The sequence below is a fragment of the Staurois parvus genome, unplaced genomic scaffold, assembly GCF_062004578.1.
Source record: "Staurois parvus isolate SC_StPar_1 unplaced genomic scaffold, SC_StPar_1.0 ptg000049l, whole genome shotgun sequence".
In the NCBI taxonomy this organism is placed as follows: Eukaryota; Metazoa; Chordata; class Amphibia; order Anura; family Ranidae; genus Staurois; species Staurois parvus.
The window spans coordinates 1978575-2002050 of record NW_028317845.1 but is presented as its reverse complement, the minus strand read 5'-3'; the positions used below and the strand labels follow the sequence as shown (position 1 = coordinate 2002050).

Sequence of the window (23476 nt, the reverse complement as noted above, 5' to 3'; positions counted from 1 at the left end):
ATTGTCCTGCAACCACCAAGAATTCGCACATAGGACTGTAGAGACCCTAGTATCCTTCCGGAAGTGCTTGCAAATCCCGATTGGCAGCCTACAATTTCTCGCTGCCAACCCAAATTCAAACCTTGCCAGACCATTCGCATGGAAACCTATTACAGTTTCCAAATGTAAATTTTTTTGGGGCCTAACCCTCAACATGGGCATTACTAAAAACAAATAATTGCGGTTGTATTGGTCCACAGACCCGATTCATCATATGCCGTGTTCTCTGCTGCCATGGCCAGGCATAGATATGAGAGTATAACGTGTTTTATGCATTTCAATGACAATACACTCTGTCGTCCTCGGGGTGACCCTGAATTTGAACGGCTCCACAAAATTCGGCCCCTCGCAAATCACCTTAACCAAAAATTTGCAGATGTCTATACTCCCCAGCAAAAAATCTGCGTTGACGAGTCCCTCATTAATTTTTCTGGCCGCCTTGCATTCAAACAATTTCTCTCCAGCAAGCGTGCCAGATATGGGGTCAAGATGTAGAAGACCTGTGAGAGGGCAACAGGCTATACTTATAAGTTTCACATTTACGAGGGAAAAAATAGTCAAGTGAAGCCCCCCGGATGCCCAGACTACATGGGGAGTAGTGGCAAGATAGTTTGGGACTTGGTGTCATCCTTTTTCCATACGGGGTACCACTTATACGTGGACAATCTTTATTCAAGCGTGCCACTATTTAGACATTTGTACAATCTTGGAATTGGCGACTTAATGTGTGCAACCTAATGTGTGCCCACCATTAGAAGTGGGTGGATGCAGGGTGGTATATTCTAGTGGTGGGCATACCACACACTTTTTCTGGCAGAGATTTCTTCTCTTTTTTTCATTCAGCCCACAGGCTGCATAAAAAAAAAAAGAACATATCATATATACCCAACAAGGACCAGCGATGTACTGGTACATCACTGGACTTTGAATGGTTATACCAGGCATCAACCTGGTATTGTTTTTTTCAGTCGGCGACCTGCTTTCATGTAAAAGCAATCCTAGTGACTAATTAGCTGCAGGATTGCTTTTACACGCAGCGGGAGACGATGCCTCCCTCCCCCGCTGCCTTCCACTGCCTTTTCGAGCAGTCTCATGCCATTGGTGGAACCTGAGAATGCAGCTGATGTTTCTGCCAGCTGACCATAGAGCTCATTGGAGACCGGAATGGCACCAATCTATAGTCTAAGAAATCAGAAGCTACGAGCACTTCATCACTTCAGTTTCGCAGGATATAAACAATGCCATTTGTAAATTGGGAAAGCATCTGATCACACCGATCTTGGTGAGATTAGATAATGTAAGGGCAGAGGAAATATCTAGAGTCTGATAGACCCCAGATTCTCAAAAAAGAATATATGACAATACCCATTTAAGTTATAGGGGATATTTGCATTCCCTGTGATAGCATTAAAAGTGATAAAAAAAAAAAAGAAAAAAAATGAAAGGGACAGTGTAAAAATAATTTAAAAAATCAAAATAACTTACAAAAAAAAAAAACAGCACCCTCGCACCTGTGTGCGTGAGCATTGACCCTGTGTCGGTATGTAAACAGCGGTTGCACCTTGCATATGAGGTTTCGCCATGAACGTTAGATCAAAGGCAGTAATTCTAGCGCTAGATCTCCTTTGTAAATCTAAAATGGTAGCTTGTAAAGGCTTTTAAAGCATTGCCTATGGATATTAAAAATGTAGGCAGTTTGTTGCCATTGCATGGGGCATGCGCAGTTTTAAAGCATGTCATGTTTGGTATCTATTTACTCGGCATACCATCATCTTTTATACGTTACTAAATCATTAGCCAATATATTGTGTCTTTGTGCATTAAAAGTAAAAAAAAAATATTTTTTAAAAAAAATTTGCGTTTGAAAAATTGCTGCGCGAGTACTATGTGACATAAAAAAATTGTAGCAAACTTTTTATATTTCAGAACCTTGTAAAAAAAATGAGATCTGCAAATCATGTCTCTTTTTAAATTTCTTGGGGTGTCTACTTTCCAAAAAAGGGTCATTTGGGGGGGTTTCATGCGGTCCTGGCATTTCAGGGCCTCTAAAACTGTGATAGGTAATGAGGAAGTGAAATGAGGAAGTTACGCTCCTTCAGGCTTTCAAAGTGGTCATTGGATTTCAGGCTCCTGTATGTGGCTAGGCTCCCAAAAAAATCTCACACACGTGTGGTATCCCCATACTCAGTAGAAGTAGCAGAATGTATTTTGGGATGTAATTCCACATATACCCATGGCTTGTGTGAGAAATATATAATTTAAATGACAACTTTGTGTAGAAAAAAAACAAAAACATGTTTTTGTAATTTTCCAAAAACGTTTGGAAAGAACTAAAACTTCCATGGACTCAATATGCCTCTCAGCAGATAGCTTAGGGCAGTGATGGCGAACCTATGGCACGCGTGCCAGAGCTGGCACGCAGAGCCATCTCAGTGGGCACGCCAGAAAGAAGAGCATGATGAGCGCGCATGGACCGGCCATCCAGATCTCGTCCACACTGGACCCCCATCAAACTACATTTCCCACATGTCTCTGGGGCCAGGGTGGGCGTGGACGAGAGGAAACGGCTCCAATGCGGCTCTGGCACCAGGGGTGATGTACCCGGGGATTGGCGCGGAAGAGAGGAAGAGGCTCCCACACTGCTCCCACACTGCTCCGGGGCCAGGGGCAACGTGTTCAGAGTGGATGGGAATGAGCTGCTGGGTTGGAAGCCACACCGACGCTGCCAGAGGTGAGATTAACTGCTTGCAGTGTCGCCTGTCAGTGCCCAGCAGTGTCGCCGGTCAGTGCCCAGCAGTGTTGCCCATCAGTGCCATCCATCAATGATGCCCAGCAGTGCCATCCATCAGTGTCCAGCAGTGTCGCCTGTCAGTGCTGCCCAGCAGTGCCACCTGTCAGTGCTGCCCAGCAGTGCCACATGTCAGTGCCCAGCAGTATCGCCCATCAGTGCTGCCCATCAGTGCCACCCATCAATGATGCCCAGCAGTGCCATCCATCAGTGCCCAGCAGTGTCACCCATCAGTGCCCAGCAGTGTCGCCTGTCAGTGCTGCCCAGCAGTGCCACCTGTCAGTGCCCAGCAGTGTCGCCCATCAGTGCTGCCCATCAGTGCCACCCATCAATGATGCCCAGCAGTGTCCAGCAGTGTCATCCATCAGTGCCCAGCAGTGTCACCCATCAGTGCCCAGCAGTGTCGCCTGTCAGTGCTGCCCAGCAGTGCCACCTGTCAGTGCCCAGCAGTGTCGCCCATCAGTGCTGCCCATCAGTGCGACCCATCAATGATGCCCAGCAGTGCCACCGATCAGTGCCGTCTGTCAGTGCGTCCAGGTAGGCAAGTGGTTAATTGCAGTGTTGGCACTTTGAAATAAAAAAGTTGGTTTGTGTTGCAGTTTTGGGCACTCGGGCTCAAAAAGGTTCGCCATCACTGGCTTAGGGTGTCTACTTTCAGAAAAATGGTCATTTGGGGGTGTTTGTACTATTCTGGTATTTTAGCACCTCAAGAAATGTGATGGGCAGTCAGAAGGTAAAAGCTGTGTAAATTCCATTATCTATACCATAGTTTGTAGATGCTATAACTTTCAAATAAAGCAATCAATATACACTTGTTGGGATTTTTTTAACCATAAACATGTAGCAGAATACATTTTGGCCTAAATTTATGACGAAATTTGAGTTTTTTGGATATTTTATTATGACAGAAATGAGAAAATATCGTTTTTATTTTTCAAAAAAAAATTTTTCTCTAAAAAAGTATTGGGATTTTTTTTTAGCAAAGACATGTAGCAGAATACATTTTGACCTAAATTTATGACAAAATTAGATTTTTACATTTTTTATTGGACATGTTTAATAGCAAAAACTCCAAAATATTGTTTTTTTTTCTCAAAATTGTCGGTCTTTTTTTTTATAGCAACAAAAATAAAAAGCACACAGTTGATCAAATACCACCGAAAGAAAGCTCTGTGTTAAAAAAGGACGTAAATTTAATTTATGTACCGTATTGCATGACCACGCAATTGTCAGTTAAACTAGTCCAGCACTGTATAGCAAAAAATGGTGTAAATTGCAGTATCTATGCCATAGTTTGTAGATGCTATAACTTTCACACAAAGCAATCAATATACACTTATTGGGTTTTGTTTTACCAAAAACATGTAGCAGAATACATTTTGGCCTAAATTTATGACTGACTTTGAGTTTACTATATATTTTTTTATAGCCAAAAGTAAAAAATATTGTTTTTCTTCAACATTTTCGATCTTTTTTTGTTTATAACACGAAAAATAAAAAGGGCACAGGTGATCAAATACCACCGAAAGAAAACTCTGTTTGTGTGAAAATAAGAATGTAAATTTTGTTTGGGTACAGCATTGCATGACTACGCAATTGCCAGTTGAAATAGTGCAGTGCCAAATAGCAAAAAGAGGCCTGGTCATTAAGGGGGGTTAATCCTCAAGAGGGCAAGTGGTTAAGAATGATCTGTGTCTTATTCAGGCAAGCATTTTTGGCAGTATCATTAATATTACTGATACATGTGGAAAATTCAGGTAGTTCTTACTACTGCCACTTTAACAACCTGTTGCTACAGCAGCTACAGATTTCTAAAGAATTACCTCAAGTTCTGAGATTAGGAAACTGCCTTTAATTACGACCGACTCTGAGCTGGCATACAGAACCAGTGCTCAGAGTGGGGCATGTCTGGGCTGGGAAACTGTAATAAATGTGATGGCTTCCTGCACAGGGCTCTATCCCTGGCCCCATTCAGCTATAAGCTAGAGATTCCCAAGCCTGAAAGCTGAATATAAAATGGGGCTGGGGATTTTTGTGATATCATTACCCGAATATGAAAATGCCCATTTTTGGGAATAGAGTTTTGCAGTTGGGTGGGCTGAGCCTGATGGAGAAGTGAGACACTAGTTCCCCATCAGGTCCACTCTACTTTTGATTGACAGCAGATGGCAGTGGGACTAAATAGCAGCTATGGAATATGTATACTACCACGTGCTGTCAGTCTACAGCAAGGTGGACCTGAATGGGAATTAGTCTTAGTTCCTCATCAAGCTCTGCGCACCCCACTACAAAACTCCTCAGTACAGTGGCCAGGGAGGGAGCACACAGAGGAAAAAGTATCCAGTATGGGTATGGCCTGACCGGTACCTGAATCAGACACAAGCTGTGACACTTTTGGTGCAGTGTAAACTGAGTTCTTGAGTTCCCTTGATTGTCTTCTGGATATATACGTATCTTCTGGATATATACGTATACCTAATTATTTATTTCCTTTTTACACATTAGATTCACAGAGCTGACAGATGGTAGAAAACGTATAACAGCCAGATTCAATCACCATCACAATAAATCCATTAATATCACAAAAGGTTAGTGTGATCCTGGGCAGTGTCAGCATGGTGATGCTTTCAAGATACAACAAAATGTTACATAACCTTATTATACATATATACATTTTAGAACCTGAAGCTCCAATCAGAGTGGAGAACACAGAAGGCTCTCCCATCCCCCTTAGGCAAGCACTGCAGCTTCATGATCCACAGCAGAGGCCCAGAGAGGGTAAGTAACTGATTATTTTGTTTGAGACATGGAGGCTGATCTACTAAAGATTTAATAATTCTCAAAAAAATAAAGCATTCTCAAATGCTTTAGTAAATCAGTCTCACAGTCCAAGTCTCACTACATATGTACTGCATTATAACTTCACCTTTTTAACATGTTACTTTTTACACCCGTATTTAGGGTGTAACATGTTCAGCACCCCCCCCCCCATACCCCCCTTTTTTCCTGTGAAGTCGTGCAGAGATCCTTTCCTCCGCAGCCACTGTCACATTTTAAAAATCGGCATGGCTAAGCACAGCCTTGCCCTGTGAATGAATAAACTACAAGTGCCATGAGCCACTGAGGCAGATGGACTTCGGATTTCAGTGGACTGCGAGCTTGCTTTTGAATTTATTCACACTTCCTCAAGCTTTTCAACTGAAAGTCTTTACAGAGGTAGAGGCAGAAAGTTATAGGGAGAGTGTGCAGGAGCCTGAAGCTGAACCCATGATCCACTGATCATGGGTGCAATACTTTGCAGGCTCCTGCAGAAAAAACTAATAACAGCCTATTTTTCTACCCACAAAAATATGCGCATTTGTTATTTTTTGTTAAAGGTGAACTTATCCTTTACACGTTTATGCACATATTTTTTTACCAAGGAGCTGAAAGGATTTATTACATATGCCCTCATCCTAGCAGCTATAGTTTTACTATAATACTATTTAGGAAACTAGAAGTGTGGTTTAGAGCAACTAATGAGCATCAAGCTATCAGTTTTTCCTAATGTAGAAAAAATAGGCTGCAACATATGTCATCTTTTAGCACTAACTGGGATTCAACAAAAAATCTAAGCATTATGTGGTTTAAGATGCCTAAACTCTGCTAGTGTCTCATACTAGACCAGCTGTATTGTCATTTACACCCATTGCAGTTACATAAATATTATATTAAAATATTTTATCCTGTAAACATGCCTGATTATACAGAGTTGGCTACATTTTTTGCAAATTTTTTTAAATGGAATAATTCTATAAGCAAATTGGCGCAATATTGAATTGCAATGTTCCCTGAATAGCAACCTGTGGTTATGATCAGCGAACTGATATTAAATCCCTAAATCAAAACTGATACATCTTTACAAGCCTTTTGTACAGATGTTTGCATCTTCCATCATTGACTGAGTAGAATATATGGACCATTCTATTCTATGTATCCACATAGATGGACAGTTTGGACATATTTGGTGTCACAAGAGTCAGTATAATAGATGAAAAGGACAAAATCATTCTCTTTTTAACTCTCTACTTTCTCCACCTCCATCCAGTAACTCACTCACTGCTTACGAGATTGCAAATCATTTAAAAAACAAGATTGATGCAATTCGTAGGGGCATCTCCACTACACAGACATCCATCCCACTTAGCATACTTTATACTAAACCTCCCTCAACACTTTCCTCTTTTGAGGACTACTACTGAAGGGGTCACTAAAGTTTTCTCAGAAGCCTGTCTCACCACGTGCCCCCCTGGATCCTGTCCCCTCTCAACTACTATGGTCAGCTTCTTCTTCTGTCCTATGCTCCCTCACTCACATCTTCAATCTCTCCCTCTCTAACGGTGCCTTCCCCACCCCTCTAAAGCATGCACACATCACTCCCATACTTAAAAAGCCCTTGCTGGACCCCACCAACCTGAGCAGCTTAAACCCCATCTCCCAGCTCCTATTTACCTCTAAACTCTTAGAACGCTTAGTCTACAATCGCCTGAGCTCCTACCTCACTGACAACAACCTTCTTGACCCTTTACAGTTTGGCTTTCGCTCACTACACTACACTGAAACTGCCCTACTAAAACTCACTAATGATTTACTAACTTCTAAAACCAAGGGCCACTACTCCGTACTCTTACTACTTGACCTCTCTGCAGCTTTTGATACGGTTAACCATCCCCTTCTCAAAAAAAACTCCACTCTCTTGGCCTCCGAGACTCTGCTCTCTCGTGGTTCTCCTCCTACCTATCGCAGTGCTCCTTCAGCATTACTTTTAACTCTGTCTTCTCCTCTCCACTCCCTCTTTCTGTAGGGGTCCCTCAAGGTTCTGTCCTTGGACCCCTTCTCTTCCCCATCTACACCTCCTCCCTTGGTCACTTGATAAACTCCAAAGGCTTTAAGTATCATCTCTATGCTGATGACACACAAATCTATCTTTCTACTCCTCACCTCACCCCTTCAGTCTTCTCTCGCATTACTAACCTACTAAGTGACATATCAGCATGGATGTCACTCCACTTCCTCAAACTAAATTTTTCTAAAACAGAGCTCATACTATATCCTCCAGCCCGTGCATCCTCCCCTGACTTCTCCATTAAGATCAATAATACAACCATCAGTCCCACCCCTCATGCCAGGGTACTAGGTGTAATCCTAGACTCCCATCTATCCTTTCATCCCCAAATCCAATCGCTGTCCAAATCTTGTAGACTTCACCTCCGCAACATCTCCAAGATACGCCCGTTTTTAACCACTGAAACCACTAAGCAACTTATTCTCTCCCTTGTTATCTCTCACCTTGACTATTGTAACTCCCTCCTCATCATTGGCCTACCTAATCACAGGCTATCCCCTCTTCAGTCTATCATGAATGATGCTGCCAGACTCATCCACCTTACTAACCGTTCCATATCTGCCATCCCTCTCTGCCAGTCCCTCCACTGGCTTCCCATTGCCCAACGAATAAAATTCAAAACATTAACAATAACATATAAAGCCATTTATAACTCTGCCCCAAATTACATCACAAATCATCTCCAAATATCACCCAAACCGTCCTCTCTGCTCCTCCCACGAGCTCCTGCTCTCTAGCTCCCTTGTCTCCTCCTCCCATGCTCGTCTACAGGAATTCTCCAGAGCCTCCTCCACCCTCTGGAACTATCTACCCCAATCTATCCGACTATCACCTACTCTGCCCACTTTTAGGCAATCTATGAAAACCTATCTCTTCGGGGAAGCACGTCCTGCCTTCAGCTAATAACGGAATATTCTATTCCTCCTATCAGATAATCCCCCACAGTTATTACCTTTTGTACCACCAGCCCCTCCCTCTTAGATTGTAAGCTCCAAGGAGCAGGACTCGCCTAACCCTCTTGTATTGAACTGTAACGTTGCTTTATATTGTAATGCGCTGAGCAAACTGTTGGCACTATATAAATCATGTATAATAATAATAATTATTATTTTTTTAATGTCTTACACCAGGAGTGCGACGAGGCTGCCTGGAAACTCCATGTATTAATGGGGGAACCTGTGTGAATGGAGAGGTCTGCGATTGCCCACCTGGGTTCAAAGGACAGCAGTGCCAGCTGGGTATGTATGCTAGCAGATTTTTATATAAAAGAGCAAAATATGATTGTATTTACACCTTTCATATGGTAAAAACTTCACAAATTGTATTCATCTTTCATGCCTATTTAAAGGGTCAGTCCACCCAAAACTAATATTTTAGTTTTTTGATAGATGGGGAGTTAAACCACCTGACAAATCCTTATATCTCTTAGGCACTCTGTTTATGAGATCTTATTGATTGAGTTCCCAGATCTGCACACATGCTATGACCAGTATAACAAAATGTTGCTCCCCCTGTAGGATATTTTATTGTATTTTAGAATAAAGAGGATGTAACAGAAGGAGATGAATATACAAGGGGAGTTCAAGTCAAACCAGAACTTTTGATTTTATATAATAAAAGAACAAATTTCAGGAAGTGGAAACTGCATTTATTTTTCAACATACTCCTGTTACATTTATACACTTATCCCAGCTTTTAATAAATGCCTGGAATTCTTTGACATAGAAAGATTTGTCAGTATGCCTGAACCATCCTAGGACAGCCTGCTTCACTTTGTAATCAGTGCTGAAATGCTTACCTCTGAGGAACTCTTTTAAGGCTCCAAACAGGTGGAAATCACTCGGAGCGAGGTCCGGGCTGTGAGGGAGATGTGGCAATACCTCCAAGTCGAGTTGCTGTAATGTGCATGCAGTGCGGTGAGCAGTGTGAGCTTGTGTGTTGTCCCGGAGAAACAGGACACCCTTAGTGATCAAACCAGGCAGTTTTTTCTGCAGATGTGTATGCACATCACTCAGAACATGACCGTAATATTCACTGTTGATAGTGGCATCACAGGTAGAAAATACACATTATTAATGATTGAAATGATGCGCCCCAGGTTTTGTCACATGTAATGATACAATCCAGAAAATCCTAGCATTCCCTGTCAAAACGCTCTTTCAACACAATGCAGACTTCAATTTTTCTGTGCCAGTCAAAAGCGGAAAGCTGTCTTAGTACCCAACGTGCGCTAACTTCTCTAAAATGCAATTGTTTATGAATTATTGTGTTCACCAGTCCCACAGAAAAATGGTTATGCGTCAATTACCCAGGATAAGGCGTTCCACATGTTGGATGTTCACAGAAATGATTTCTGTGGGCTCAGAACCACCATGCCTGGGATCATCACTGATGGACATACAGCCATCTTTGAAATGTTTATACCATTCATATGTTTTACTGTGGTTGAGTGTCTCATCACTGTACTGTGCTTGAAGCCTTCTGTAGATATCTGCAGGTTTTACGCCTTTGTACACAAGAAACCTCATTACCGCATGCTGTTCTATGCACACACTAACAGTGTTGTTTGCCATCTTGATTAACGGTCTCTGTACTGGCCACAACATGTGCGTCACCTATCAATAAGAGGACACAATTACTACTCCATTTAGTACCGCCATGCTAGAATCCCTTTTTGTACCTGTAAAATTTAAAGCCTGAGTTTGACTTGAACACCCCTCTTACAAATCAAAGGACAAATCTGTTTAAGCTGACTGAGTCTCATCTACATGAGGTTGGTGCAATGATGTAACTACTGTGGACTCCAAAAACATGCTGGTAGGTTATTTGGCTCCTGTCTAAATTGGCCCTAGTATGTGTATGTATGAATGTAAGTTAGGGACCCTAGATTGTACGCCCCTTGAGGGTTAGGGACTGATGTGAATGTACAATATATATGTAAAGTGCTGCGTAAATTGACAGCACTATACAAGTACCTGAAATAAATAAATAAATTAAGTCACATTGTGGATAGGGGATATAGGAAGCATTTCCAAAAACAGGCATGTGTATGGAGGCTCTACAGGCTTGGTGAAAGACATCAAGTCTGAATTAAGACAGGCAAAGTTAAATTATTGGCCTAAACATTTTATTCAGCATTATGAACAAGCATAGAATGGGAAAAGGAAAAAAACCGTATACCCTGTACTCAAATATATAAATAGTAATTCTATTTCTGCTGAGTAGTCTGATGGTAGGCCCACTAAAGCCATTTAGATTATTAAAAGTCAAATTTAATACTGTCACGATATTCTTCTGTAATTTTGGCAGCTTAGTTTTCAAAGCTGCTGTGTCGTTAAATCATTCATTGCTTCTAGCAAGATCTGGATTGAATCGTCCAGCATCGAGGGCAATGATGTTACTAAATATGAAAATTATTCTTGAGGGATAAGCCTGAATTGGTCACTGGAGACTGAATGAGGCATTTGGCTGCTATGGTTGTGGTGCTATTATGTGGGATGTGTCTTTGTTTATTGGAATATAGAATTGTGTGTTGGTGTAGTGACACCTTTGTTCTGTAGCCTGCAGAAAGGAGACTTTTGCCTGCACCAGACTGTATTCGGAGACACTGTCACATCCTGTATGGGAGGGAGGAGTCTGTCATCACATGTAAGTAATTACCCCAACTACATCATCATATGTAAGGTGCAGGATGGGCTGTTACACACATTATGGGGAGGGGGTCAATTAACTCCTGAGGCTTTGGTGGGATTTGGCAGGAATCTCCACTGTGAATAAAAGCTAACTAATCTACATGTTGCATCAGTCAAAAGGCATTTATGATTTCAGTATTCACTCCATTTACTGTTTTGTAAACTTGTACATAAATGAAGGGAAGACCCAGGTGCCCAATTATAAAAAGGGAATTGTGACACTCTCTGCTCGTTCATGAGAGAATTATTAAGCACATTTTAACACCATTATCGCAGAAGAATATACCTGCACAGCCATCAACATTAACTTACATTCAGCAATTTCTGCTCTTCTGTTGGAATTGAATCACATTCACCAAAACACTTCCTCTGGGATAAAATGTAAGTTGCAATTGTTAGCAAAATTTTAATTTCAAAGAAATATAAAGACTTAGCGAGCGCTTAATAAAAGAAGCAGCTGTTGCACTGAAAGGAAAACCATATGCCTTCAAAGAAATAAATAATTGTGCAGCGCTAAAAAGTACCAAAAATAAATATATCCTAAATAAATCAAAAGGGCATCAAATTGACAATCCAAATATGTGCGTTAAATTAATTGTTCTGATAGTATAATATATAGAAAAAGTGAAATTCAAATGGACGTGATCACAGTTCAAATAAACATCAATGCTTTGTCTGATTATAACCAAGGTGAATCTGTAATTCCCAGCTGTGCATGATTCAGTGTTCTGGTGAAGTGTGGGGTATAGATAAAATGCACACTCACCAGATGCGCATTTATAAAGCGCAGTGTATACAGTAAATAATGGTCTGCCAGGAATCCCTTCTAAGGTGGTACCGCATGCAGCCTGAGTTAGGTGGCCTTCATCTGGATTAAAGGATGGTAGTCGGAGGTCCCCTTTAAGGATGTGACAGTGGATAAACCTCTTCCAGGCCAGAGCCTGCACGCCGCGACCTCACGCCGCCAGATCACGGAGGTCCGGCGGCCATATTGGAATTCCAGCTGGTCAGTTTACTCAGCAGCTTTATGCTGCATGTATTATCTACTCTAGCCTATGTATGTGAATATATGGCCTTTTAACCTTGAATATCATTAAAGTCATACCTAATTACTACACTACACTAATTACTACACACTATGGGCATATTCCCTTTTTGCTCTGTACCAAGCGCTTAATCCCCCAGAATTTCCTTGGTGACCATCCCAGTGCCTGGAAGAGGTTTATCCACTGTGTCACATCCTTAAAGGGGACCTCCGACTGACTACCATCCTGTAATCCAGATGAAGGCCACCTAATTCAGGCTGCATCTGGTGAGTGTGCATTTTATCTATACCCCGCACTTCACCGGAACACTGAATTATGCACAGCTGGGAATAACAGAGTCACCTTGGTTATAATCAGAGAAAGCATTGATGTTTATTTGAACTATGATCATGTCCATTTGAACTTTCACTTTTTCTATATATTGTACTATTAGAACAATTCATTTAACGCCCATATTTGGATTATCAATTTGACGCCCTTTTGATTTATTTAGGATATATTTATTCTTGGTACTTTTTAGCACTGCACAATTATCTTATTTAGTTTCAAAGTGCTCTTAATTCTTTCTGGTTATTGAGTACGTGGCCTCAATACACATAATATGAGCCCTTTCCACAGGTTCAGTTTACTGTTTCATTTGAGTTCAATATACCTACTCTAATGGATTCTCCATATACCTATAAAAAGAGTTCTCAGGCCCTTGACCAAAGTAGGACTGCTTCCAGCCTACCTCAGACATGTCAGGGTTGAGTGCAGATGTGCCCACTGAGGCTCCAGACAATCCTAGAAACCCAAGAGAGCAGTAGTTAACAACTTTTTTTTACTTGCTTATGCCTGGTACGCACAACCCAGCAGGCTGAACAAAAAAAATTGAGAGCTCTTTGTACCAAGTATATGAATTTGGTGCAGTGACCTCTCCTGCTGAGCTATTGTGTTCTGACGGGGACTCCTGTCAGAAAAATGCTACTTGCCTAAAGTAGTGTGCATGGACACATAGGATAACACTATTTAGCTTCTAGGAGCAGAACAAAAAATGCTAATAACAGCTTCTAGGAGCTTAAATGCTAGTGTGCATGGAGCCTGAATATCCTGGAGTGTAACAACATAACAAAAGCAGCACACTTCAGCATTGTCAGATAAATTACCGTATTTGCCGGCGTATAAGACGACTGGGCGTATAAGACGACCCCCCTACTTTTCCTGCTAAAATGTAGTGTTTGGGCTATACTCGCCGTATAAGACTACCCCTCTTCCAATGCACACCAGTGGGAGGAATAGTGCCCCATCATTGATGTCAGTGGGAGGAATAGTGCCCCATCATTGGTATTAGTGGCAGGAATAGTGTCCCATCATTGGTATCAGTGGGAGGAATAGTGCCCCATCATTGGCATTAGTGGCAGGAATAGTGCCCTATCATTAGTATCAGTGGAGGAATAGTGCTCCATCATTGGTGTCAGTGGGAGGAACAGTGCCCCATCATTGGTGTCAGTGGGAGGAACAGTGCCCCATCATTGGTGTCAGTGGGAGGAACAGTGCCCCATCATTGGTGTCAGTGGGAGGAATAGTGCCCCATCATTGGTATCAGTGGCAGGAATAGTGTCCCATCATTGGTATCAGTGGGAGGAATAGGTGCCCCATCATTGGTATCAGTGGCAGGAATAGTGTCCCATCATTGGTATCAGTGGGAGGAATAGGTGCCCCATCATTGGTATCAGTGGCAGGAATGGTGCCCCATCATTGGTATCAGTGGCAGGAATAGTGCCCCATCATTGGTGTCAGTGGGAGGAATGGTGTCCCATCATTGGTGTCAGTGGGGGGTGGAATAGTGCCCCATCATTGGTGTCAGTGGGGGGTGGAATAGTGCCCCATCGTTGGTGTCAGTGGGGGGGGGAATAGTGCCCCATCATTGGTGTCAGTGGGGGGGAGGAATAGTGCCCCATCGTTGGTGTCAGTGGGAGGAATAGTGCCCCATCGTTGGTGTCAGTGGGAGGAATAGTGCCCCATCATTGGTATCAGTGACACCAATGATGGGGCACTATTCCTCCCACTGAGACTTGCTGACCCTGTTCTCGTATGGTGCTGCTGCAGCCAGCATATGTGGTTGCAGCAGCACCTCTACACAGAACACTTACCTGCTGCTCCGGCACTCAATTTTCGCGGGGCCGCTCGGCTCCGCCCCCTCGCCGGTGATTGGCCGCCTGTGTGCCTTTCCTGAGCTACAGTTCTGGCGGCCAATCACCGGTGAGGAGGCGGAGCCGAGCAGCCGCACGAACATCCAGTGGCCGAACTGAAGGAGACGCCGCGCTTCCTGGACCGGATCGTCGTGGGACTGGATCCAGGTAAGAGACATCAGCCCCTGCAAACCCCTGTACTTAATGCCGCAGCCCCCCTAAATATGTGTACCGGCGTATAAGACGACCCCCGACTTTTGAGAAGATTTTCAAGGGTCAAAAAGTCGTCTTATACGCCGGCAAATACGGTACTTATGAATAGGGCTGCTATCTTCTGCCCTTTTCCAAAATATTTCTTTAACTGATATTCCATTTACCGTTTAGAGCATTTCATACTTGAGCACCTCTGCTGATCAGCTTTGCTAATGTCCTTAATAAATAGTTCATAAGTGCAATGCAACTGATCAAAACCCAGCTAATACTTGTCTGAATAAATCAGACTTCACTCTCCTTAAGTCAAATGGATGTCCATTGGGAGAAATCACTATGTTGTAGTCAGTACAAGATGATTTCTCATAATTTACTATAGGCTAATACATTTTATTCATTTTGGCTGCTAATTTTCAGTTGGGTGACATCATTGACCGACATTTAAAAAGACAGGAAAGCAGGCCTTCCAACATGTCCCACTCTATAGGGTAAAATTACTCCTGAAACTCACTAAGTAAACAGAGCACACTTTTTCTAATGCAGGGTAGAAGAGGAAGATAAGTAACCAACTTATTACTACAGGCACCTCATCACACTTTACCGATCTTCAAGTATCATAAATAGGCCCATTTTGCTTATTCCACAGCCATTCTTTCATCTTTCATCATTCAACGCTAACTGCTGCTGAGGAATTGAGGGCATATCTCTGACCTCTATTTCCATCAGTTAATGAACAATTTAGAATAGTCATGTCTTCTCTTTTTTTTCAAGTGGCATGTTTTGCAGGTATAGGCGGGTGTACAAGATACAGTATGACGTGTGCTCTAGGGAGATCTGTGAAGGAACTGCTAGAGGTAGACCAAGTGAGTAGGAACGTCTGGTAAGCTTATCACCACTAGCTACTGTATGATTCAGGAACACAATAGAATGTGGTGTGTATTTTACTGCATGTGGCACAAAAATGATATGTCTTTTTATAGGAGTATTCAATATACATTGTTACATTAGTATAGGAAAATTTCCTGTAAATACAGTGGGAGGGACAGGGGCGGACGGATAATTCATGGGGCTCCCGGGCAATAGGGGATCATGGGGCCCGTGTCCTTGCCCAAACTCAAAAAAGCCTATGAAAAAGGTACCAGGGGCATCTCATGGGGCCCCCCTACTGACCCCGGGCCCTCGGGCAGTGCCCGAGTTTCCAAATGGTCAGTCCGGCCTTGGGTAGGGAAAAGAAACAACCCTTTTAACCACTTGCCCTCCGGAGGATTTACCCCCCTTCATGACCAGGTCATTTTTTTGCTGTTGCACTGCGCTATTTCAACTGATAATTGCGCAGTCATGCTGCACCCAAACAAAATTTATGTCCCTTTTTTCACACAAATAGAGCTTTCTTTTGGTGGTATTTGATCTCTTCTGCGGTTTTTGCTTTTTGCTCTATAAACAAAAAAGACTAAACATTTTGAAAAAGATATTTTTTTCTTTTGGTTATAAAAAGTATCCATTAAACTCAGTCATAAATTTAGGCCAAAATGTATTCTGCTACATGTCTTTGGTAAAAAAAAATCCCAACACATGTATATTAATTGGTTTGTGTGAAAGTTATAGCATCTGCAGACTATGGTATATTTATTGGAATTTCCACAGCTTTTACTTTGACTGCCTATCACATTTCTTGAGGTGTTAATATACCAGGACAGTACAAACACCCCCAAATGACCCCTTTTCGGAAAGTAGACATCCCAAGGATTTTGCAGAGAGGCATGTTGAGTCCATGGAACATTTTATTTTTTTGCTGTGTATTGCTGTGCATATAAATTGTTTTGGCCCATAATCAATTGGTACAAATCTTCCATGAAAAACAGCGAAAGGACTAAATGTTAGTGCTGGCAGCGAACAGGGCCGATCCTGCTAACTCTGCGTTTTTGGGGACACTATAGAAAGGAGGCAATAGTATAGTTCTGTTCGTGATCAATATATTGATCTGTACAAACACTGTACTAGTAATGGCGGTGATCAGTGACCTATAGTGTGAGTGTGATAGTAGGTGGGCCCCATGTAGCACGTGACAGCTGTAGGCCAATCACAGCTCACTAGGAAGAGAAGCAGAGCTGTTATGAATGAGATTCAGAATAGCTTTGCTTACATATTTTGATCATGTGACCGCTATGCAATCACATGATCACCAGGTCCCAGTCACCGGAATCTTCATTCAGCTGTGTCCGCCTGACACAGCAGTTAGGGGGGGGGGAGCGCTGTGAGCCCGCTCGGGCTCACAGCACCCCTTGTGTTAGTACAGCCAGAGCAATGTACGGGTATGTTGCTTTGCCTGTAGCTGGCACCCGTCCGCAGTACTTTGTGGGCAGGCGGGAAGCAGTTAAATTAATCACATTTTGTTGCTTTGCAGCCTGAAATGAAGACAGAAACAGTTTTTCTTTTATCCAGCTGTATTTCCTCAGTGCAACTTGCACCATGCAAGTGAAAGATATAACACCAACATGTCAGAAAAACTCAGGTGTAGCTAATCACCTTCTCATTTTCACACAAAGCCATTTGACTTTCAACTGTGATCAGCTGTGGCCTTTTTGATTATCTCAGCATGAAAAGAGCTTTCCTGGAGCATTAAAGGCCTTGGTAGTACAACTAAAGCAAGCAATTGACAATGCGTGGCAAGGCACTGTCAAAAGATCTCCAGAATAAAGTTGTGGACAATCACAATGTGCCTTTAACATTAAGTCAGGAGATGGATACAAAAAAAATTCAAAGGCTTTATCAGTGTCTAGAAGCACAGTGAAGTCCATTTTTAAGAAGTGGAAGGTATTTGGTACAACACAGAGCCTCCCTGGATCAGGACATTGCTTCAAACTGGATGAAAGAGCCTGGAGGAAACTGTTCAGAGATGCTACCAAGAGGCCTACAGCAACTCTGAAGCAGTTGCAGGAATTGATGACAAAGAGTGGTCATTGTGTACATGTGACAACAATATCACAAATTCTCCACAAATGTGGCTACTATGGGAGAGTTGCAAGAAAAGAGACATTCCTCAAGAAAGGCCACATGCAGTCACGACTGAGCTTTGCCGAAAGACACATTGAAGATTCTGAGGCCACATGGAAGAAGGTGTTGGGCTACATTCACACTTGAGCGATTTGTAGCTCGAACCTCCAAAAAACGCTCATACTTAAAATATCAATTATTCTCTATGGCGTGAACAGGTACCATAGAGATAAATCAATTTTTTAAGTTTGAGTGATTTTGGAGCTACATATGGCTCAAGCGTGAATGCAGCCTTATGGTCATATGAGATTGAAATTGAATATTTTGGCCTCAACATTAAACGGTATGTCTGGCGGAAATCGATTCCAGCTCACCATCCAAATAACATCCTTCCTACAGTAAAACATGGAGGTAGTAATACTGTATCTTGTTATGCGGCAGTTTTTCTGCAGCAGGGATGGGAGCACTTGTCAGGATAGAAGGAAAAATGGATGGGGCAAAATATCATCAAATTCTTGAGGAAAATGTGCTGCCCTCTGCCAGAAAGTTGTCAATGGGAAGAAGGTTTACCTTTCAACATGACAATGACCCAAAACACACAGCAAAAATGAGCACAGTCATTGAAGGAGAAAAAGGTGAATGTCCTTGCATGGCCTAGTCAGGGCCCAGACTTAAACCACATTGAAACTCTGTGGAATGACTTGACGACTGCAGTCCACAAACGGTCGCCATCACATTTAACTGAACTTGAGCAGTTCTGCAAAGAGGAGTGGGCAAATACTGCAAAGTCTAAATGTGAGACGTTAGTAGAGACATATCCCAATAAACTAAAGGCTGGAATTAAAGCAAAAGGTGGTTCAACAAAATACTGACACAAGGGGCTGATCCTTTTTCCAACTCCGTGATTTTGTTTTTGAAAATTTTAATATTTTTGTTGGTGTTATAGGTTTCACTTGGATGTTATAAGTTGCACTGAGTAAATACAGCTGGATAAAACAAAAACTGTGTCTGTCTTCATTTCAGGCTGCAAAGCAACAAAATTTGATTATTTTAAAGGGGGAAGGGGAGTGATTCTTTTCTATACCCACTGTATATAGTGTTATACTATATACTGTTTATACTTTCAATTGTTGCCTCACATGTAAACTAAAACATCTAGAAAACAATGTAATGATTTGTCATCATGACTTAGGCCGATTCACATATATGCAAATGGTACTGCATCCTATTTGCATTACATGTGACCCAAACTGGCTGTCTATAGATCCGGTTCACATACAGTTGTTTTCAAAATAATAGCAGTGTGTTGAAAAAAGTGAATAAAGCTCAAAATCCTTCTAATAGCTTTTATTTCCATACACACAAATGCATTGGGAACACTACACATTCTATTCCAAATCAAACATGAAGAAAAATATATCAAATTTGTGTTGTTCCTCTAAAAAAAATGAAGAAAAGTGAATATTAGACTGTTCAAAAAAATAGTGTTTGTATTCTTCTTTACAACTCAAACATTCACTATATAAACTGAAAAATGTTTGAAGATTTTGCTTTCCTTTGAATCACTTAATTAATATTTAGTTGTATAAGCACTGTTTCTGAGAACTGTTGTACATCTGTGTTGCATGGAGTCAACCAATTTCTGGCACCTGTGAACAGGTATTCCAGCCCAGGATGATTGGACTACATTCCACAGTTCTTCTCTATTTATTGATTTTGCCTCAGAAACTGCATTTTTGATGTCACCCCACAAGTTTTCTATTGGATTAAGATCCGGGGATTGGGCTGGCCACTCCATAACGTCAATCTTGTTGGTCTGGAACCAAGATGTTGCACGTTTACTGGTGTGTTTGGGGTCGTTGTCTTGTTGGAACACCCATTTCAAGGGCATTTCCTCTTCAGCATAAGGCAGCATGACCTCTTCAAGTATTCTGATGTATTCAAACTGATCCATGATCCCTGGTATGCAATAAATAGGCCCAACACCGTAGTATGAGAAACATCCCCATATCATGATGCTTGCGCAACCATGCTTCACTATCCACTTGAATAGTAGTTTTTCGCTTTCTTCAACGTCTTTCAGGTTTTGGTTACCATTTTAAAGCATTTGCGATCATTTTAGCTGAGCAGCCTATCATTTTCTGCACTTCTTTATATGTTTTCCCCTCTCCAATCAACTTTTTAATCAAGGTCTGCTATTCTTCTGAACAGTGTCTGGAAACGACCCATTTTCCTCAGAATTTCAGAGAGAAATGCACTGTAACCAGCATGTACAACATTTGCTGCCTTCCTTCCTTAAATAAGGGCAATAATTGCCACCTGTTTTTCAAAGAATGAATGACCTCACTAATAGGGTCTGTTGGATTTCTATTACTCTACTACACCTGCTAGTAAATTATTTGCCATGTAGAAATATCATTTCTACCAAAAACATTGATTGATCAGGTTAGTGATGTCTGACTGCTATTATTTTGATCACAACTGTATGTGCAAGCTGGCCACTGTGCGATACTAAAAAGAGTCGGTATGATTTTCAGTCCGGTTCAGGTGTTATTTCCAGTGACCTACACTTTTAAAATTTCGCACCTGAATCACACCTGAACCGCTGAATGAAACCACGCCAGACTTTTTACAAATTGTACTGAAATCGACCCCACACATACGTGAACCCCATATTACTCTGAAAGTGCTTCATGCAGGGTAGCTGAATACAAAAAGCAGCCTCTATGTGCAATTGTTGCATTTGTATGAAATAATAACTCCCCCCCCATCCATAATAATAGAAATGTTAGGTTCCATTCATTCAGTGACTTGTATACAGCACTTTCAGCAGACTGCATCTCATAGCCATGCACCACAAATGGGAGAGGTTATTCCCATTACAATTTTAATTGATAATCTAAATATAAGGGTAAATACCAACATTAATCAATATTTTATTTGCTTTACAGAGAAAGTCCCCAGTAAGCCTTGAAGATGAGGAGCGGTAAGTAGCTTGGACTTTGTTTGCATTACATTCATGTTCCAAACATTGATTAGTTTATTGATTCTAGCAAGAACAAACAATATTGAAAGCAAGAATCAGATTAGCTTTTATGAGAAATGTAGATCGTTTTATTTCCTCCAGTCTGCTAGTCACTTCCTTCACACAGCTACTTATAAGGGTGGATTTTAGAGATGTGTGCAGTGGAAACATTTGTTTAGTTTCTGATTTGTTTGTTAAGTTAATCATTTTGTTTCGTATATTCGTTATTTTCAAATTGATTTGAAATTCAAATTTCAGAAGATGGCTATATATGTTCTATTTTTATTTTTTTGTTGTTTTTTTTTTTCTTTCCTATTCTATTTTATTCTATTCTATTTAGCAGCCAGTAGGAATCATCACTTTATTTCACCTTTTTCTATCTTACTGTATTTATTGCAATATGTTTCAATTTTGAATGCTAATTCATTTTCAAATTCAAGTTACTTTTCAAATTTGAATTCATTTTCGAATTTGATAATTGGTTTCATTATAATTTATGTTGAATTTGTTGAAATTTGTTACTATCTCCAACAAACAAAAATTTTGTTCAAATTTTGATTCGTAACAACACGAATCGCGCATGTCTGGTGGATTTACTAAAGGAAAACAGACTGTAGTTTGCAAGTGCAGATGCTCCAGAACTTAGTGAATGAGGAAAGCTGTGCTGCCTTCTAGCATCTGATCATGTGCACGCATTTTTTTTTTTTTGCATGTTACATACAGTGCTGTGAAAAAGTATTTGCCCCTTTCCGGATATATATATATACCGGTATATAAGATATTTTTTTTTGCATATTTATCACAATTAAATGATTTAGATCATCAAACTTTGTATTTACTTGGGTTATCTTTCTGTAATTTTAAACTGCAGCTTTTAAATTATTTAATTTATTAAGGGAAAAACGCTGTCCGAACCTGCCTGGCCCTATGTTTAAAAGTAATTGCTCCCTAAACCTAATAACTGATTGTGCCTCACCCTTGGTGGTGACAACTGGAATAAAAAGTGTTTGTGATAACTGGCAATGAGTCTTTCACATCGCTCTGGAGGAATTTTGGCCCACTCTTCTTTGCAGAATTATTTGAATTCAGCCACACTGGACGGTTTTCGAGCATGAACGGCCTGTTTAAAGTCATGCGACAGCATCTCAATCAGATCTAAGTCTGGATTTTGACTACGCCACTCCAAAACCTTAATTTTTTTTTTGAGCCATTCAGGAGGTGGACTTGGAGTGTTTTGGATCATTGTCCTGCTGCATAACCAAGTGCACTTGAGCTTGAGGTCACAAACTGATGGCCGGACATTTTCCTTTAAGATTTTCTTGTAGAGTGCATAATTTATGGTGTCATCAATTATGGCAAGTCGTCCAGGTCTCGAAGCTGCAAAGCAGCCCCAGACCATCACACTACCACCACATTTGACTGTTGGTATGATGTTCTTTTTATGAAATGCGGTGTTAGTTTTATGCCAGATGTAATGTGACGCACAGCTTCCAAAAAGTTCAACTTTTGTCTCATCAGTCCATGGAATATTTGCCCAAAAGTCTTGGGGATAATCAAGATTTTTTCGGCAAATGTGAGACAAGCCTTTGTGTTTTTTCTGGTTAGCAGTGGCTTTGGCCTTGGTACTCTCCCCTGGAGGCCATTTTTGCCCAGTCTCTTATTGTTGAATCCTGAACACTGACCCTGAGGCAAGGGAGGCATGCAGTTCTTTAGATGTTCTGGGTTGTTTTATGAATTCCTGGATGAGACATTGTGCTCTTGGAGTAATATTGATAGGCTGATTACTCCTGGGAAGGTTCACCACTGTTCCAAGTTTTCTACATTTGTGGATAATGGCTCTCATTGTGGTTCGCTGGAGTTGCAAGGCCTTAGAATTGGCTTTGTAACCGTTTCCAGACTGATACATGTCAATTACTTTCTCACTTTATTATTATTATAATACAGGATTTACATAGCGCCAACAGTTTGCTCAGCGCTTTGTCAGACTGTTTCTGTTTAAGTGATTTCTTGATTCAGCAGGTCTGGCAATAATCAGGCCTGGATGTGGCAAGAGAAATGTAACTCGTATTTCCAAAAAATGTGGTTAATCACAGTTCATTCATGATTTTGCAAGGGGGTGGAGGACAATTACTTTTCACATAGGGCAGTTAAGATCCACTGCAACATATTCCTTTAGACAAAGAAGAGTCCTTTGTTGTCCTCTGTAAAGGTCCCAAGAAGGGACACCCTGCTCCTTCTTCCCCTATTTTTAGATGACTAAGGCAGATAAATTCCAGGACCTACACCCTCAAGGAACAGTTTCCTCCCTTCCCTACCAGGGCCTATTCCACCAGATCTATCAGTTTTTCTTAGCCCTTTCAGCATCAAGCAACTGTTTCACAGGTGTGCAAGACTTCCATCTGGTCTTCTGTTCAAAATTTCTAAACGTTTTACTGGATGGATTTTAAGGTCTCTGCTGAGGTTACGTTCAGCTACAAAGTACTTCAAGCCGTCATCTGAGTTTTTTGGGTCTCTTGATTCTTGGTTTCTGTGGACCAGTTGCTGCTATTTTCTATGTTGTTGCCCACCCCTCAATTTATTGCTCAGGTTTGTCCCATGATCTATGATTTCCTGTCCTGTATAATTA

The 23476-nt window shown here is 41.3% G+C and overlaps 2 protein-coding genes across 9 annotated transcripts in view; one reads left to right on the top strand and one right to left on the bottom strand.

Moving 5' to 3' along the window:
• MTERF4 (mitochondrial transcription termination factor 4) overlaps positions 1-23476 on the bottom strand; it is an 88280-nt gene that overhangs the window by 35136 nt on the left and 29668 nt on the right. The gene's annotated exons all lie outside the window — the stretch shown is intronic.
• SNED1 (sushi, nidogen and EGF like domains 1) overlaps positions 1-23476 on the top strand; it is a 269441-nt gene that overhangs the window by 244625 nt on the left and 1340 nt on the right. For 4 of the 8 annotated variants that reach the window (XM_089665797.1, XM_089665833.1, XM_089665792.1 and 1 more), the window contains 6 exons: positions 5333-5415; positions 5507-5605; positions 8843-8950; positions 11273-11360; positions 15603-15694; positions 20777-20811. In XM_089665797.1, coding sequence (XP_089521923.1) covers positions 5333-5415; positions 5507-5605; positions 8843-8950; positions 11273-11360; positions 15603-15694; positions 20777-20799 — 493 coding nt within the window. In that variant the 3' untranslated portion in view covers positions 20800-20811. Of the gene's footprint in view, positions 1-5332; positions 5416-5506; positions 5606-8842; positions 8951-11272; positions 11361-15602; positions 15712-20776; positions 20812-23476 lie in introns of all 8 variants that reach the window. The other 4 variants (XM_089665812.1, XM_089665819.1, XM_089665804.1 and 1 more) reach the window with 4 other exon arrangements.